We start from the raw sequence: 21,007 nt of genomic DNA on the forward strand, positions 1-21,007 counted from the left end.
TGGAATTTCCACTACATCATGCTTAAAGAAGAAATTGAAAATCTTTAAAAACCAAATAAATAAGATAAAATGGACTAGGCCTCAGGAGCTCCTGGCTCTGAACTTTCTTACAGATGATATGAATGCATTAAATTCATGGAGCCAACAATAAAGGATGGAAATACTACTGATAGTTTTAGTCAAAAGATAATATATTAAAAGAAAAGGTTAAAATTAAATGCATTGTTGTCAAAGCAGACATTCTGTGTTTGTAACAGAAATGTTGGGAACTAGTATTTTGGGATATTTTATGTATATTTGTTTACCATCCAAGGCCTCAAAATCAATTTGGAAGATTGAATCATAAACTCTTAGGCAATATAAATAAACAAAATATATATGTAGATTACCTTATTTTACTGTAAGATAAGAAATAAACTCCATTTAAAATTTATAAAATTTTCAAAAAATTTATAAAATTTTAAAATGACCCTTCAATGAAAAACATACTTCTTTCAATTTAAACAAAAATTTATTACGCTAAAAGACGTACTGCAAACGCTCAAATTATGTGCATTTTAAGGCTTATTGAATGAAAAATTTAACATAAAATCGATATTCTCAATAAATCCCCTTTTCAAGTGGAGTTAACTGCTATCCCCACTTCTTCATGTGATTGAGAGATCCCAGTTAGTTTGAAAACTATTCATATATAATTTCAAAATTAATATAAAAATTTGAAGGCGATATTAATCATTTAAAAAAAAATTATTTCTACAAGATTACTATTTTGGAATCAAAATGATATCTCTTCTTTTTTTTTTTAAATTTTGAAATAGTCTGATGTTTATTACCTTCAAATTTTATTTAGATAATATATATATATATATATATTAAAATATAATAATAATTTAATTAGTCTGTCAGTTTTTTTTTTACTAACAAAATACAAAATATAAATCTTAATTATCATCGTATTTAATTAATCAGTCAGGTAAATAAACTTTTAATGATTTTAGTATAATTTTTATTTTCAATTTTAATCCTTATTTTTCCTCTAAATTAATTATTGTACAATTGAATTTTTCTTTTCACTTCAGTATTTTCAATTAGATTTGATTTTATCCATAAATTAAAAAGATAAATATAAGTATAAAGATCGATTTTTACTCTCGCACAGAAAAATGTATGTCTTAAATTTTACGCGTGACGTAAAGATGGTGTTGTTAAGGCTCGATTTCTAAAAACAGTTAATCCAGTATATTTTAGCCAAATAATTGAAAGGTTTTGAACATCTATTTAACAATTTCTCTATGCTTGCTCATATTATTTGGAGTAAATCCTTTAAAAATAGGTTGAATCGAGCCGTTTAACGACACTAGTGTTACCCTTCTGTCTGATAACTTGATATTTATTTAAATTTATCATCAGATTAGGTTGAAAATCTATTTAGGGAAGGATTATTTGGACCGGGATAAGGACATTGCGAGGGACTGTTGTAGTTAAATCGCAATTAGAAATTATATGTTTAATATTAAAATAATAATTCCTGGTTATATTAAAAAATTTGTGTGTGCAAAATTAAATTGTCTCGCAGACCTTTACTAATCTTTAAAATTTAATTTTATGGCCTTTGATCAAATAAGGCATAATTTTATATAGAATAGGGTTTGGTTTTTTATAAAATAGTTAGCAATTATATGCGTATGCCGTTCACAGGGACAGTCAATCAATATTTGCAATCAAATAGGTAAAAACTTTAAAAAACCAGCAAGAAATGATATTTAAAATTCTTCGATTCCGATTAATATATTTTCAGATATAATTTGATCTAACTAAGCATAATTTTTAGAAATTTAAGCTGCCTCTGTGACCCAAAAATGCCCCTGAATAAGGTCATCCAAAAAAAAAGAATTATAATAGGAATTGAGTAATTATTAGTATTATTGGAATTTAAGCATATGACATATTATATATTATAATCTGTTAAATATGGTTTCCCTTATTTTATTTTAAACTAGTTTTTTTTTTGTCCCTTTTTTTAGCCACATATAAATTAAAAATAGTTTTTTTAAAAAAATCCCTCCTTTGTTTTACATTAAATTAAAACATATGATTTTTGTGTTTTGGATTTTTCATACTTTTGGATTCCTTAGTAAGGTGTTCAGTAATTAAAATTCAATATTTGGGTCCCGGAGATCGCCCTCGGAGGTATAATTTGAGTTCCTAAAAGTATAGGAGGGTTGGTTTTATCCCCAATTATGTAAGATAAAACTAACACAACTCTCTTTTGCAAAAACATTTTTTCCTTTGCCCCAATTTTATTTTAATTTATAATTGCGCTTTTTATTTTCCCTATAAAAGGGACTAATTTTCATGTTTATGATTATCTTATATTTTTTGGTTTATATATATGATATTAAATTAATTCGATTTTACTGGATAAAATCTAAATAAAGCATTTTTTTTTATAAAATACTTATCCGTTATTTGCATGAATTAGAAAAATTGAAAAATAGGATAAAAATAAAGAAAAAATCTAAGAACAAAAAAAATGATATAAATATACATTGCAGGAATTCAAACACTGCACTCCATTTCCCTAGGTTCCTACAAAATTTTATAAAGTTTAAATTATCTATAAAACGCGTTTATAAATTTTGAAAGACCTGGGAGGAATGGTATTCTAAGTAAATTTATATTAATTTTTTTGATATAATTTATTTCACTTTCATTTATAAAAAATGTATTTTTAAACAAATGTTTAGAGCTAAATTGTCTAACTCACAGGGTTAAGTCAGAGCTTAGAACCCGACCTAACCTCAGAGTTGGGGTTCGGTAAACCTGTAAAAAATTTCGGCCGGGCAGGTAAAATATTACGAACCAGGTAAAAATTAAGAGATGCCAAGTTAGTTTATTAGAGATTATAGAAGATAAAAAAAAAATTATTAAAATTATTTTACTGGCTTATGATTTTAATGATTACAAATTATTAATATATTTTATTATTTTAATTTAATCTCAAAACAGGGTTATAGCAGAAATAGGACATATTTTATAATGTATATTAGAATTATTGTTGAAATTTGATATTTGATAGAAGTGATAATCCATAAAAAAATAAGCATTTTTTTTTAATTTAACCCCTCCCCATATTATAAATAGTGGTTCATTTTGGTTTTCAACTACAAATATTTCAGGTTATATCGTGCGAATTTTGGAGAAACCTTGGTAAAAAATTAAAAACTGTCAGGGTCGGGCAAAAAAATAAATTCGCACCAGTACTGATCAGGACTGGGAATTTTGCCATTTGCAGACCACTAGTCAACCATTTGAACTCTACCGATTTAACTTAACCTAACCCTTTTTTTAGAACAAAATACGCTGAATTATGATTCTGTAAAACTTTAAATTATTTAAGTTTTAAAGATTTCCTAAAAACCTAAGTCGATTAAATTCCGTCATAATTTTTGTAAACCCACTACGGCATATACACACAATTATCTTTACTATGTAGAAATGTTAAATGCTAACCTTTTTTATATTAGTTAAGAAAAGTAATTATTTGCCAAGGTTTAGAGTGTCCAATGGGAGAACTCTCCCCATTAAAATCAATTTTCAAAATTTTTTATTTGATCATTTACTTAACATTATGAATTTAATTTTAGCAAGAAAAGAAAAATTAAGTAAATTTTTAAACAAACTTTGGGTCTTTTATGATTTTATTAAAGTCTCTGAGTCTAATTACAGGCTTCTATTATAATTTTTAGATTAATTAACTAGGAAACTGTTATTTTAAAAACTCCGCAACTAATATTAGTTTGATAAAAAAATGATTAAGAGTTATAAATTTTATGCATCATAAATAATTTAAATAATATTAACAATCAATAGTTGTAGACTTTAATAAACATGTATTATGTTTATTAAAAATATATTATTCTTATATTTCCCCTTTGTGTATGTATTTATCCTTTTCGATTTTAACTATACTTATCTTGAAAGCGTTTCTTGAAACCTCTACATCTACCCATATTCAGGTAAATAGGTCTGTTCAAAATAGGTTACGAGACTCCTACCTGAGACATAAACGCGGAATAAACATTTTAGATCGTGTTTACGACTACAACAAAAATTATCCCGCGGACCCTAATAATTATGAGGAACATGCTCTCATAAATGATATAGAATTTCCTAACGATCTCTTGGACACGGATATGATGGTTAATGAATATCAGGATCATGACAACTTAGCTAAATATCGGAATAACGCCAATACTAGGTTCCGTGATTCTCAAGACGCTTTAAAAAATGCTCATAGGCCAAATATAAATTCTCTCGAAATTATGCCAGACAATACCGAGTTCGAAAAAGATTTCGTAAAGAATTATTCAAGCAAACATGGATATTCTGATAGAAAGGGAAATGATGTGGCTATGATTAAATATAACGTGAATAGCTTATTCGACGATATTACCGGCATCGATATGTCTGAATCGGTATTAGAACCGGATTTGTCGGGAATTGATTTTTCTTTCGATAAAGAAGAGGAAAGATTAAATAAACTTTCCGATTATTATGATATGGGTAGAGCTCATTTTAAAATGATAAATAACCATTTAGTGGCCAAGGTTCACACCAAAGCAACTGGTAATACTTGGAATGTCTATACTCCCATCAGTAAATTTACAACTATTAATTCTGTATCATTATCAGACTCACAAAATGATTTGTACCGTATTCGTATATCGAGCGGCGGAAATGCAACTAAGAACGCATATATCCCTCAAAATACCATGATTGTTGATCATTTTAATGTCAGTAAGCAATATGGTTCTAAACATAATGGTTCGTATATTCGGGATTCGCAGAGAAATTTATCAGGTATACTCAAACAATCTAGGCTAGAACCTAACAAAATCAGTTTGCCAGATGACACTAATTATTCCTATCCAGCCATTATGTATAATTCGATAAAGATCCATAATATAAATAATAACGAAAGCGGTGATAAAGTTGGAAAGCTAGAATATTTTCCTTTTAAAGAAAAAAGTATAGGGCTTGTACAAAAGAATGGATTATTTATTACCTTAAGCTATCAGAATATTACGAAAATTGAAGGGCATTCAAATATAAACACGTCACCGCTGCATAAAAAACACCGCAAACATCACTCTTTCAAGAAAAAACAAAGATTTTTGATTAAGAACTTGGATAAAAATAATTTTAGAAAAATGGCTCTGAAAGATAATCAAGGAATAGAAAACTTTACCACATTCTCGTTAACATCTGATATGCCCCAGCATAACATTAATAATTTAACCATGAAACCTATGCAGTCAATGCTCATTGCTAAAACTAATAATGTAAAATACGATATGATTATTGATGAAACTTATAAGCAAATACCACAATCATTTACAAAATATGATATTTCTCCTAAGAAAATTTACAACACTATTATTAATGTTAACAGAGTTTATCATCCGACATCCAATATTGCCAGAACTTATAAGCAAATGCCAAAATATTTCTCCAAATATGATATTTTGACTAAGAAAATTTACTACAACACTATTATTAACGTAGCAAGAATATATTATACAACACCTAAGGTTGTTTTTAAATATTTTCAAAATTCTAATCATCATGACGACATTGTTAATTTAATTTAACCTAATTTCATTTTCATTCCATTTATATCTGAGGTGGGTATTATTGCTTTATTCAACTAAATAATATTATTAAATATGTAGTTAGAATATATATTTTTTTAAATAGAAATTTAATCAAATTTAAAGATATTGACTAGTTTTTTTTTTGGTAAATATAGTTTTTTGAATTATTTAGTTACATTTTAATCTCTAAAATGATTTACGGCGTAATCATGAAAACACAAAATTATCTTGGGGAAGAGAGATTGAGATAATCATGTATAGTATACATTATGATGTAAGGTAACCTCAATGCAAATAATGACATTATTAACGACTAAATTAATAATTGCAAAGTGTGAGCGAGCTTTAGAAATGCATTCGTATTAAATTATACTATTATTTTTTATACTATTATTTTTTATACATTCTGTAGACTCCTTTCAAATTTTATTTAATTTATTAAATTAATAAGGGCTAGCACGTGTTCCTACTACATGTATTGTAGTTACAAGAGCTAATAAAAAGTTGCTGTTAGAGTTTCCGATTCGGACATTCTTACCTCTTAATATATCTCTTCCTTGATGTACTGTCAATTATACGAATAATATTTTAAATTTTATCGATGATTATACATTCTGCACAAGATCAGTGTTAAATATGTCCAATGCAGGTTCTTAAAAAAAAGGATCTAATTAAAATAGAAAATGTACTTATATGCAGAACAAGTATTTTATAAAAAAATATCAAAATGATACAATATATAAGATACTTATATATTTGGCTAAATAAGATTATCTTAGATACAAGATACTTTTATGAAATATTTATCTATTCCCTCTGTACAATAATCCATAAAGCTGTTTAGGAGGTGAAGATAAAGTGGTTCTAAAAAAAATAATATCATAGCTTTAAATGACTTGTGTATGACCCAACAATAAGAGTGTATATGGAAAGATATATAAACCAACCAAGAGAAATACATAGAGAAATAGCATATAATTATTAATTATTACAACAGGTTAGGTATATTTCTTTAGAGGAACTATCCCCCCAAAAAGTCAACTTGTTTAGAAATTATGCAAAATATTAGCAAGCACATTATATTTCAACAATTATAATAAAATATTCTTATACTCTTTATGTTATTATGGTCAAAAATCAAAAGTGTATTATTATAATAAAATTTTAGACAAATAAAATCGAAATTGAAATTACGCAAAATTACTTATTTTATACCAAGTATATTGTGTACAAAGAGCAATCCAAAATGTTGGAGAGTGAAATAACAATAATTATATTTTATATTGCCCTAAATAAGCTATGTATATATGGACGAGAAATTATAAGATTGAATTATCTAATTTGCATACAACAATCATGTTGGTATGCCAATATAAAATAATAAAAATTGTTAAATTTTAAAATAAAATAACAAGGAATGCTATTTAAAATATAAAGATGGAAAGCATAATAAAATTAATCCAAAAATCTACAAGGAAAAAAAATAACAAAATTAAATATATTTTTATAAACAAAAATATATAGAGATTTAAAAATAAAGCAACCTGAATATAGATATAATAAAAATGTCAAAAAAATATAGATAAGATTCTCTAATTATCTTACCCAATTACTCCAAAAATGTTCAGAAACTATTATGACAATTGTCACATTTCTAGTGTACATTTTTTAAATGTTTATTTGCATCAAAAAAAAATCAAAATTTTAAGAATATATATTTAACCCATTTGTATCAAAGGAATTAAAAATAAAAATTATTATTGTCATTTTTCTATGGTATTTTAACTGAAATCATAATTCAACATGTTAAAGTATAATCCATTTACTTCAAATTCAAGGAAATTATAAAAATTAAATAATAATACTAAATTTGAACTTACCCAATATAAAATATAACATTTTATTTAACCTAATTCTGAAAAACAAAATTTAAAATTAAAATAATGATTTAAATTATCATTTAAATGTTCATGGTCAGTTGGTATAAAAAAAAACAGATCTTCAAATTTTATGTTCTTTATAGATCGCTGCAAAAAAATTTTGGAAAAATATATCTTCAAATTATAGACTATTCAAGATCTCGCTCGAAGTAAACTTTGGAATATATCAAAAAAAATATATAAGGAAAATTCGTGGAATCTGCTAAAGGATTACCTATTTTTTTAGCAAGAAACAAGATCAAAATAATATAATGATTATGTGTAAAAATCTGTAATAGTTATTCCTTTAAGAATATGGTGCTGAATTAAGGAATAAGATCCAGACCCCGGTTAATTTTTGAAGATGCTATAACTTGATTAAAAAATTTAACGAGACTTTTTTCAGTTAAAATTTACATATAAAGCAGCCATTATCACAACAAGAGAATAGTGGTAACTTCTAATCTTTCCAACGGATAATAATTAATTTCTTCAATATGTTCAATAACTAATTATTACTGTCTTTAATAAACAAGGATAATGGACCTATAAAAAAAATTTAAAAAATAATATATAGAAATATAACCTATAAACAAGTCAGGCTATTTCATAATTTTATTAATTATAAATATAATATATTTTATATATTCTGCAAAATAAAAACTCTATAGTATTTTGCCATGCCATTTTCTAATTAGAATTTCTATCATGATACAAATATATGATTTAATTAAATATTTATACCATTAAATCAGAATATTTATTTTACATTCTTAATAAAGTGTTGTAATTTGAGGTTGAGCACTAACAGATTTTTTAAGTAATGGTAGTAGTTGCACCACCTAAAAAAATTGCCATATTTGCAGTCCTTACATGTAATTTTTATCTTTTTAAAAATATAATTGAATGCGAGTACTTAAGTTTATTTTGTGGATATATATATATTTGATCATATGAAATTTTTATTTTATATTTTTTTCTCAACTTAAAAAATAACACCTTTTATACCTATAAAATTGTTTTTAAAATGACTACTAACTATAGTGCCATTAGTCCTCATACCTTTGAAAAGGTTCAACGAACTAAAATCACCCTTGAAAACTTTTATAGTAATTTGCTGATGCAACACATTGAACGTCAGAATAGGTATTAAAAAATATTGCAAGTTTATATTATACAAATTTTAGGCAACGCCATTTGGAAAAATCTATGAATGATGAGGGATTATCAAACGAAGAAGTAAGGCATTTCTTAAATAATTATCCTGCAATTCTAGATGTGTTCTTTAGCTAAAGTTGTATAGTTTTATTTATATAATGTTATGTGTTGTCACCTATAATAAGCATTTATAATATATTAATTTCATTGTTTATATAGTTTTTTATTAGAATTAAGTTATTTCAAAAAATTTAACCCTTAAAAATTTAAGCCACACTATTATTCACAACATTCATGAGCATTTATTTTATATATTATCTTGCAAATTATATACACAAGAAAGTGATCAAAAGGCAACAACATGCAATAAAAGAAACAGAATTCTTAAGATTAAAGCGCTGTAGACTTGGCGTTGATGATTTTGAACCAATGAAGGTCATCGGGAGGGGAGCCTTTGGAGAAGTATTTTTTATTTATTTATTATGAGGATCGATTATAATTTTTAAAAAATGTCAAATTATAAAAATCTTATTTTCTCATTTGACACCACGATTCAGAATGGTTTATGATATTTAGTTATAATTAAAATTATTTAATAGTATGATGCCATATCACTTTCTTCCTTTAGCCTTTTCTAGAAAGAGTATTTTAGTTTATTTTTCTTTTATATTCAAACATTTAAAACATTAATTTCTTTTCAAATTTACATTAAATCATTCTCAAATAGAATAGTTTTGGATGTTTTATATCAATTTTAGTGAAACCTCTAAAGATAACAACATGAACATTGCAATCAGGACAATATGGATTAAATGCCTATTAGATTTAGAAAAATTAACTAGTTCTTTCTCATGTGAAATATTGGAAAACATGAAAATTTAAGAGCAAAACTATTTGCAAAAGAGTGTTGTGTATAGACCCTTCAATATTGAGTATTGAGAAAAACATATTTCTAAAGACCATCTTAAATAGTTATAGGATAAGCAACACTTTTACTGGTTGTATTGATAATAATGATAACACCAATTGACTTTAAAAATTTACTTTTAAATGGAAAAAATAAAATTAACATCTGATAAAAAGGAGGAACCACAAATTTCTATTACATCTCTAATCGAAAAGTTCTCACAGGTTAAGAGAATATATAGGGATACAAATATTTTAAAATTCTGGGAAGAAAATTCTTCAATATATCCAGAACTATATATGATCTACTTGTACCAGCAACAGAAGTACAATAGCTATTTATTTTAGGCCAGCATAGAACGTGAATTTTATTCTTTAGAATACGTATTGTCAGAATTCACGTAGAAATCTCAAAAAGGATGATATTTTAGAGGATGTTACAATTTGTGCGATTTAAATAAATCAAAATATAAATTATATATTAAATTTAAAAAAATTTTCTACTTGTAATCTTTATGTTATCCAAACTCGGACCCAAACCCCCTTTTTTTAAAAAAAAAATTCTCTTATTTATTTTTTCTAAAATATTGGATCAGCTGTTTTTTAAAAATCGTTTTACAATAAATATTTAAGAAAATCTATCAATCACGTTTCTCTTATCGATGTTATTATATTAGCTTACATTTTAAAAATGAATTTAAATCTATACAGTAGGCTTGCCTTAGCTATCTTTTATTTAGATATATAAATTAATATACTAACTAATTTAAACTAGTATAATTGGGTAATGGCTAAATGTCGCTAATTCTGCTCAATCTTCAGGCGTCTGCCGGAGAAAATCCGTTAACATTAAGGCGTTGTAATTTATATTAGTATCTTCCAAATTTGAGCTGCTAACTTTGAGAAAAATCCCGAGTTCAAAGTGATGGTTTTCGGCTGAAAACTTGGTTTAGCCGGTTAAAAATGTAGTGTAATTACCCAACTATAATAACTAGTATCAAGAATTAGAAATTATTTATATGAACCGTTAAAAAATTTTTAATTATCGTTATTTTATATTATTGTTTTAGATTAAAACTTTATTAAAAAAAATTATTTCATTTTTTTGATTGGTCAATAATAATAAAAAAATTTTAGAATTTAAATCAAATTGATTATTTTATTTTTTAAAAAATAAGCTTTGAAATCACTATTTAAATCAAAATGATTTTTTTATTCGATCAAACAATTTATTGTTATATTTAAAAAAAATATTTTAATTTTTTTATTATAGGTTAGATTGGTACAAAAAAAGGATACGGGTCATGTCTATGCCATGAAAATATTAAGAAAATCTGAGATGCTAGAAAAGGAACAGGTCTTAATATATATTTTTTATGTGTAATTTTATTTACAAACTAATTATAATATTTTTACGTTCGAAGGATATTTTTTTTCTGCATCTCAATTTGATTTTCAATTTTTTTTAGAAAAAATTAGTTATGACATAAATTTAAGGAATATTTTATTTTTATAAATCTCTTGATTTAATCCTTTTAGTTTATAATTTTTTAAAAAGTTTCAAATTTATATTAAAAAAAAATATAATAGTAATAAAAGAAATGGAAGCAGTAATATTGTGACAAAGATGTTATTTTAAAATCTATAAAAAAAATTGACACTTTCTCTTAGTAAAAGTTGCGAACTATTTAAAATGTGGCGATTAAGTTTTCAAAAAAAAATACTTAATTCCATTGGAATGATTTATTTAATACCTCGATTTAAATTCTAACTAGGCAAGTATTGCTAGGGGGTTAAGCTCCCCCACTAATTTTTATTTTTAGCTTTTTCAAATTTTGAGGAGTTGAGCCCCTTCCCCAATAATTTTTTAATTGTGTATGAATCGCTTTTTTCTATATTATTGTTATAAAAATTGAAATTTTTATATAATCAGGAATTTTTTTTATATTTTTTTTATAGCCACATAAAAGTTAGAGTAAAATGTTTTATTTTCTAATATTTTTACTTCTGCTTTATGTAAGGTTATAGAGTGAGTTTCACCGCCAACAAATAATTGATAAATAGCTCCATTTTTAACAAGTTTTGACGTTACTCTAAGATTAAATCAAATTTTTTTTAGCTAAAACTCTCATCTTAGTCTCGATCAAGGTTTAAATTTAAAGGATGGCTCAATCTTGATAATACGATATACTCTTGCCGACAGCGAATATTTTTAGAGTATTCGGATTTCGACGATTTAACAACACTACAGGCAAGAAATAGAGCAATTTTAACAAAATCTTTTCAATATTTAAATAGAAATTTGAAATTTTCAAATAGGTAAAATGTTGTAATTTTCTATGAAAGAAATAATAAATTGGGATATTTTTTTTATCAGATTCTTAAGTGACCTTTTGCCAATTAACCATTTTTTTTATTGATTGAATGATATTAAAAAATAAAATAAATTATTAAGGAACATATTGACAATAATAAATTATTATTTAAGCCATCTACATTACAGAAAATTTATTGGAGCCAAACACCTCTGAAATCTACCGCCTCCCTAAATCCGCGCTCTTCGGCCGCGATAATTACTCCCCCCCCCATTATGCTCTATTAACCCCATGATATTAATTTTAAAAAATATTATAATGAGCCACCATTTATAACCTTAAAACAATTCTAATTAAACTCTTCCAGGCATCATGATTATTTAGGCCAGGAATTAAATATGAACATTAGTTAGTGATAATCAACTAGTTATTACAAACAATATTCTGAACATTAGCGTTTATAACTTTAAACTGAACTCAAATAAGAGAAATAAATATTTATAAATAAATTTAAATTCTATTTTAGCATTCATTTTTATCATTAGTCTACATATAGTGTTTATTTTTACTTATCCCCATTTGGAGAGATGCCTTCTCTTTTTACCCCTTCAAAAAAATTGAAGGTAAATCGTTTCTACTTTCCTCTCTCATGTTAACGTTATATGCAGGTAAATTATTTACAGATGTCGCTCGATTCAAAAATCCCATTTATTTAAAAATATATCATTTTAAAAAAATCCATAGAGTAAGATTAAAAATAGACCAATTTATAATTTCTCCACAAGCATCATAGTGCGAACAAATTGAGCCTTTTAAACGCTGCGTTGCAAGCGCCAATAATGCCTTTCAAATGAGCTCGTGAAAATTAGTAAGATTAACGTTTAGCGTTAGCAACCATTTAAAAAAAACGCAAACATGTTTGCTTTTTCAATACTTTTTTTATACTTCGTTTTGTAATATTATATAAAATATAATATAAATAACTTACTAAGATCCTAAAAAGGAATATTTAGAAATTAAAGAAATAATAACGCAGACGATATTATAATTTTCAAGCGTTACGTTTTTTTTATTTAAAAATTACCGCAAAACGTAAACGCACAATTTGTGCGCACTATCATGCGGCAGTCCTGTCTAATGGATAGCCTTGAAAACGAGAGTTAAAAAAATGAGTTGAATAAATTTTTATTAAGATGATTTTATTTTTTTAATTTTAGAAATTCTTTCCGATATATTCTCTTTTTTAAAAAAAAATAAAATTGGCCTAATAACTGTCTTAGTATGTTAAAATATATATATATGTATATATTCTCATTAGACGTCAATCAGATGGATTGTAGACATCTGATTGGAGAAAAATATTATTATTATTTAATGTAAAAAAAAGAAATAATAATTATAGTAGTAATAATAGTTATAGATTTGTATTATGGATATTGATGATATTGTATTTTTCGTATAATTTTTATAAAAAATAAAGAAATTTTGAATAATTTAAATATTGTGGTTTTTATATATATATATATATATATATATATATAATTCGAAAAATATATTCAGGAATATACTTCAAAAGAATATACTTAAAAAGTTGAAAATATATTCAGGAATCCAAGGATTAAAATTGTACCAATACTTAAAAAATAACCTAGATGCGTGATTTGGCGAAAGGACAAATAAAAAAAATCTGCCAAAGATTTTAAATTAAATGAATATGGGAAGATGTTCCTACTGAAGATTTTTAAAAATTCTTAAATTATGTGGATACCTAGATTTTCATAAGTGGAATCTTGATATCAGAATAGATTTTAAATCCATGTATCAAAATATTTAAAAGGAATCATCGCGTGTGAAACGATACTTTTTAAAGAAAAATACAGCCCAAAGAGAAATGAAAAAAAAATGAAATTTTTTTAAAATTTTTTATAAATATCTGTTATTTAAAATTTGTAACATTATTTATAAAATATAATAATTAAAAAATAAAAATTTTTTATAAAAAATCGATTTTATATATATATATATCATTTTTTTTGATTAACATTGATTCCAACCCCTAAAACCCACCAATCAAAATTTCTATTTATTATTTAAAATCTCACCTTGTAAAACAATTTGAATCAAATTGAAATATGTATTAATTTTATTTTTTCTAAATTATAGGTTGCCCACGTTCGGGCTGAACGGGATATTTTGGTTCAAGCGGATCACGAATGGGTCGTTAAAATGTATTATTCCTTTCAGGACGCTCAAAATTTGTACCTTATCATGGAATTTTTGCCAGGAGGTTTCTTTTTTTCCTTAAAATGAAATTATAATCTTCGCTCAATATTTTGCTTAATTTTTTATTTTAATAATTTTGAAAGAAACAAACAATATGACAAATCTCATATCCAATTAGGTGTTATTTGAGAAACTAAAAAAAATATCTTCAAAATTTTTTTCTATTTCATCTTAAAAGATTTTTTTATGCATGAAAATTATATTAAAAAATTGACATTTTTGGGAGAAATTTGATCAAAAATATTTGTTCTTCAAAAAAAAGAGTAAGAAATTTTTGTTTTTTTAAACTCTGTTAGAAACTAATCTTATTCAATACTTAAAAAATAAGATTATCTTTTGAACTAAACCTAATATTTGAATTTAAGGTAATAATCATCGTTATATATTGTCCATTTCAAGTTTTGTTTAATCGGCTGATTTTTTTTTAAGACCTCCAAAATATTTTAGCCAAAGAATATCACGCAATCCTGAAGGTTTTGCTCATAGATGGCAGAAAGATTTATACATCTATTTAACAAAATCTCTAGCCTCAGCAGAATATTATTTTGGCTAAAATCTTAATTTAAAATCAGCGAGATCGAGCCGTTTAACAGCACTGCTCAATTCTTGATAAAACTTTTAGGCTACGTCCTAACTGTCTAAATAGAATTTAATTTTTAGACTAAAAAAATAATAAAAAGAATTACATCCTTTAAGCGTGTTTTATAAGGTAGCGTCATTTAACCCTATGTCAAAATCATTTTAAAAAATCCAAAAGAAAATGTATTGTCTGAAGAATTGAGAGCAAAAATTAAGGCACGTTTCTTTCTTTCTTCTTCTATTAGAATGCTTCTTTAGAAAATATAGTTGATTTAATTTTACTTTATTTGCCCTTCTTTCTCCCTTTAATTAATTTTTTTCTCCTATTACTCTAAATGATGTCATGAAACTATTTTTTTTTATTATACTTAAGGTGACCTGATGACTCTCCTCATGAAAATGGACACCCTGAATGAAGAGTCCACAAAGTTTTACATTGCCGAAACTGCCTTGGCCATTCAATCTATCCATAACCTGGGATTTATCCATAGGGACATCAAACCAGACAATTTATTACTCACTGCTAAAGTTTTTGCAATTATTTATCGTTTTAGAATTGGAGTCCATTATAGCTATATAATCCACTTTATAAGTTAAGAAACGCGGAGAGATGTCGCGCGCGATTTCCGCCTTAATAGGGCCTGAGATGATATCCTCAACAACAACAAAAAAAAAATAGACAAGGCTTCATAAGAGGGGGGGGGGATCATATGGGATGGAACCCGAGATTATTCGGAGAAAAATCAATTTGTTTTAAAATAAGGCCAACCTTGGATTATACATTTAGGCCCAATATTTTCAAAGAAATATATATACAATAAATAATTTTGTTTTTATCAAAATAAAAGGGTCACATAAAATTATCCGATTTTGGCCTTTGCACCGGGCTTAAAAAATCTCACAGGACGGAGTTTTACAAAAATCTGTCTCAAGTCCAATCAGAAGAACTAAGTAAATAAAAAAAATTTTGAAAGCAATTATATTTATTATTTTATTAATCTTTTAACATTCAATCCCTACTTTTTGGGCCAAAATTATAGTAGTTAGGAATAAATTGCGTATATAGGGATTCGAGGTCTGCAAGGGGCGGGTTCTTAGCCCGAACGCCCGCCCATTGTTTTTCATATTTTTAACTCGCACTCTTATTCCCCCTCCTCCTCCTGCCCGTTGCAGAATTCCAAAGATATCTTTTCAGCTATTTGGACTCAAACTTTAATTTATCCTCAAATATTATTATAAAGGATATCGTCTTATTTTAAAATTGAATCTCTTTATTTTTGGTTTAAGAGTTATAAAATTGAATTTAAATTTTATTTAAGGAGTTATATCACTCTTCATTCTTAGATAATATAAAATAATACGATAAGGAATTTCAGATAAATTTATCTAATCAACGCTTTGGACATTAGCTAAGTCGGGGTACCCTGTTGTGTTTAAAAATATCAATTTTGTTTTATTTTGTAAATATAAATTTGTTTGTATAAAATTAATTGTTAATTGCTTATTTTAGAAATATATATAGAATAATAATTGAATAAACAGTCAGTTGTTGTTTTTTCAAGAATTTAGTACTATATTTTACAGTACTCAATTTTTTTAAAAACTTTCATTTAATTTTGCCTAATGTTGTTTCAGCATGCATATTATGCCCGATCTAAAGAAATATTTCAGACAATTTTTGCGTAACATTTAGGATTAAACCTGAATTAATATTGGTCGTTTAAAATTAAAATTGATTCAAAAATTTAACGGCAACTATGAAATACATTTCAAGACAAGATTGCTAAAAAATTAAAGTTTGGCTAATTACCCCTGATCTTTTTTTTGATGCTCTATGGAATACATTTTGAGCAAATTCCTTCTTTAAATAAAATAGTTGGGAGATATTAAGATATAATGATCGAGGGATAAATCTGTTTATAAGGTAGTGTTTAATATTTTTATATATTTTAACATTAAATTTTGCTTAATTTTTTTTATATGATAATGTAAATTTTAGGATATTCATCTTCAACTAACCCAGAATTAACATACCTGGATTCCAAACGTAGAAGGGAAAGCTGGAAAAAGAATAGAAGAGCATTGGTTACCTTGAATTTTATTTCTCTTTCTTGCTTAAAAATATCAAAAATTTCTGAATATTTTTTTCTAAACCCGAGTTGATAAATATGTAGAGAGGGAAAAATATATCGGATAATCTTTTAAACTTTTTTGTCCTTTTTACGGGTACTAAGTTTTAAAGCAAACAAAAGTTAAAAATAACAACCAGGTTATAAGATTATTACTAATATATACACATTTGTTTTAGGCTTATTCGACGGTAGGTACCCCTGACTATATTGCCCCAGAAGTTTTTACCCAATCTGGTTACACGGAGTCTTGTGATTGGTGGTCTATGGGAGTTATTATGTACGAGATGCTCATAGGTTACAAATTGCATTTTGATTTTGCCTCATAACAATATGTTATATAGGTTTATTCGTCAAAAAAAAATTTCCTTTTGACATTTTTATTGAAAAAATAATTTATGAACTATATTAGGCCTACGCATTGTTAAACAGCTCGAACGCTGGGTCGAGATTTTCGGCCTTTAAGGTAGAGCCGCTAAAAACGACTCATTTTTAAAAATATTCGAATAGTTTTTCCAAAATGGAGGCTCAAATTAATTTTTTTTAAAAGTTCTGAGTTATTTTTATAATTTCTCTCAATTATTAAATGGCTGGTGGCATGTCCTCTCTTAAATAGAATCGTTATATACGCCACTCCCCTTTTATTAGAAGTGTCATTTAACGCAGACCCTTTAGTCGAGAGTGATCGAGTTTAATTTTTTGATTGACACAAATCACTTGTATAATAACTATTATTCCCTTTTTTTTATTAATTTATAGGTTACCCACCTTTTTGCTCTGAAACTCCCCAAGAAACGTATAGAAAAATCATGAATTGGAAAGAAACTTTAATATTTCAGCCTGAAAATCCTATATCTAATCACGCTAAAGACCTTATCAAAAAGTTATTATTTCCTTTTTCTTCTAAGGACTCGATATTTTTCTATAAAAAATTAAATCTAATTCTACCTTTATTAAAATGAGCCATCTATTATAAAATCCTCTTTACTTAATATATTGACCTGCAGGCCCGGTCCTAAATCTACGGGCCTGGCCATATTAAATTTTTTTTAAATACCTGGGCCAGGTCGTGCAAATTGTAACTGCAGATCTCTAAAATATTGAGATGACGATATATTTTTCCTCTTAAAATTGTAGGTTGTGTTGCGACTATGAACATAGGTTAGGCCACGGGGCTGGTTTGGAAGAAATCAAGACTCACCCCTTCTTCAGCGGGATAGATTGGAGTTTTATCAAGTAATAATTTTAAATATATAGTAGAACCTCTATAAAGTGCTTGAATCGCAAAGATAATCCCCCCCCCCCCCAAAAAAAAACATTTTCCCTTATTAATTTTTTTATAAGAATAACCCTTTAACTTCTCAGGGAAACAAATTGTGGAGAATTATTTTTCGCTTACCATAGTGCTTGCTTGGGGTGGTTCATTAGCTGCTCACTTTTAACAAACAGCTGTCTTTATTTATATTTCTTTTCTTTTATAAACATTTAAAAGTGAAATATAATCATAACATAGATCTAATAAGATTTACATATTTTATATTCATTTTTTTAGTGTTATTCATTGCTTGTATTTTGTTGTCTCTTAATATTTACATTTATTTAAAAAAATATTTTCTGAATATGTAATTTGTAAGCCAGATGCCAGGGCATCTTTCTATTATAACTAAATTTATATGCCGAAACATTTTTTAAATTATTTTCCTTTTTTGGAAGTCTATGGTTAGATTTTACTTTCTTATTGTCAGAACTCAAGATGACACTTACAAAATAGTCTCGTTATGAACTTCCAATATAATATTAAAAACATCTTTTAACCTTCACATGTGCAATTATTATCCGTATATAATGAATTAAAAAAATTTTTTTAGTGGAATATATTTATACAAAAAAATATATCATTTGAAATATCTATCCTGATTCCTCAATACACCTAATAATTGTATCCGGTTTTGCTTTATACCACCATAAATTTATCCATTTAATTTTACTACTAACAGTAAAATTGAATATATTTAATTCTAAAAATTGAGCTGATACACTTTTTATAATATTTTTATAAAATCCTTTAAAAGTTTTGATTGTTTCTTGATCAACTGATGTTATATTTGGCCTTAGGTAGGCTTGAATTCATTTTTTTTGTTGAATATTTTCTCAAATGGTCACATTTGTAGAGATCATCTTAATATTACATTTAAAAAATTGTGATAATAGAGGTTGTGATCAATATAAAGGGGAATAAAAACATTGACCTTTTTAATATTTCATCTCAAGGGACCCAGTAAAACTGTCACTATGAGGAGATGGTCAATAATGTAGGTTGTCCTATTAAGAAGTTTTACTGTATTTTTTACATCTAATTTAGATATCACCTAATATACGATTTTATGATTAATGTCCTTTAAATGTTATAAAATTTTTTGTTAAATCTGTAAAAAATTTGATAATACAAAGGGAGTAGGGTTGGAATGAAATGTTATTTATTATTTAGGATAACTTTTTGTTAAACCTATTTTAATGTCTAACTTATATATGGTGAATCTAGAAAGCCATTATGTTACATCAATGATTATTCAAAAATATATAGCTACAATTACATTATAAAAATCTATGATTTTTTTGTTATTTAGGGATAGGCCAGCCGTAGTTAGGATAACTGTAAGTAGCATAGATGATACCTCTAATTTCGATGAATTTCCCGAAGTTCCATTGGAAATTCGTAAACAATTCTTATTAAATTTATATAATCCTATTTATGCCTTTCGTGAATGAGTCGTTATTTATAAGTTTATAACCTTCCTTCAATTTAGTTTAAAAAAATATATATCCCAAAATATCATTTTTTTTAAGAATACAGAGATAAATGAAATATTTTAATATCCCCCGTCCCCACACATTTGCACGTAGCCCGCCCCTCCAAAGACTTGGAAGAAAGTAACGGCGTGGGTTTTAAGGATTGGGTCTTCGTCAATTACACCTACAAAAGGTTCGACGGCTTAACTACCCGTTTTCGAAACAATAATATCAATAATAATAATCCACTCTCCCATCTCAATTACAATAACATTACTCACACTTCGACAAACGCGTCTTCTTTGGACAATAACGACGCTAATCGAGAAAACCCCTCTTCCTCAACTATCGAAAACGTTGCCAGCGACTCCAGGAATCATGGATTCCAAACCATCGATCGCCAAAATATCGGTTCATCCCATCCTAACACCCCTTACAGCTCCTTTCATAATTGCGACAATGGAAATAGCCCAGGTTGCAATGCCACTAATAATAATAATTCTCCTAACTATATGGTAAATAACTTGAGTTGTGGTAACGATATGCCAGAGACTATTATAATCGCTCAGCCCGAAGGAAAAACTTAATATATAAATCATCTCTTTCGAAATTATTCCTTTAAAAAAAATGTGAATCCAAATTTCTTCTAAATTTATATTTGTGAGCAAAGCAAAACACACTATTTATGCATTATCTAGAAAAAAAAGTTCCTCAAAATGTTTATAAATTTTGATAAATCTAAAAAATAATATGCATTAGTTTAATAATCATTAAGTTACTATTTGGTTTAATATTTAGTATCGCAAATGTATTATTTTTTATATTCCGCAGTTAATTTTTTTTTTAAATAATTGCTTGATTATATATTTTAGTAAAAACTTTTTACAAGGCGACTTCTCAAGATCTGGATATTTTTTTTGCTCATATCTAAATAAGAAGAGATACCTTAAAAGTTTTATGGTTTAGAAATAACCAAAAAAGAATCACATCTGAAAGGTATCAAAGTTTTGACTTTGTATATATTTTCCAAATTGGTGTTATTATGTCACTATTTCGAATTTATACAACATAATTTTCAGTGATTTGAAAAATACATTCTATATTAAACTTATATAATAATTTAATATTTATTTATACGATATTTATAAAGATTTTTTTGCTAACTATTCAAAAATATGCATTTTTTTTTATAATAAAGTAAGTGATATGTTTTTCACGAATTTTACCTATATTATTCCTAAATTTTTATATAGTAGAATATAATAAATACA

General features: G+C 26.2%; 1 protein-coding gene across 1 annotated transcript; it reads left to right on the plus strand.

Moving 5' to 3' along the window:
• The first annotated feature begins 8,533 nt into the window (after positions 1–8,533).
• Positions 8,534–20,702, plus strand: LOC135924855 (serine/threonine-protein kinase 38-like). Its single transcript, XM_065459979.1, has 13 exons — positions 8,534–8,722; positions 8,764–8,815; positions 9,074–9,196; positions 10,914–10,997; positions 14,119–14,242; positions 15,191–15,345; positions 15,666–15,768; positions 16,817–16,902; positions 17,126–17,243; positions 17,706–17,829; positions 18,084–18,182; positions 19,574–19,662; positions 19,851–20,702. The coding sequence occupies exons 1-13, from the start codon at positions 8,604–8,606 to the stop codon at positions 20,321–20,323; spliced, it is 1,749 nt and encodes a 582-aa protein (XP_065316051.1). The 5' UTR covers positions 8,534–8,603; the 3' UTR covers positions 20,324–20,702.
• The last annotated feature ends 305 nt before the right edge of the window (positions 20,703–21,007 follow it).

The sequence above is a fragment of the Gordionus sp. m RMFG-2023 genome, chromosome 2 (assembly GCF_954871325.1).
Source record: "Gordionus sp. m RMFG-2023 chromosome 2, tfGorSpeb1-WG-v2, whole genome shotgun sequence".
Taxonomy (NCBI): Eukaryota; Metazoa; Nematomorpha; class Gordioida; order Chordodea; family Parachordodidae; genus Gordionus; species Gordionus sp. m RMFG-2023.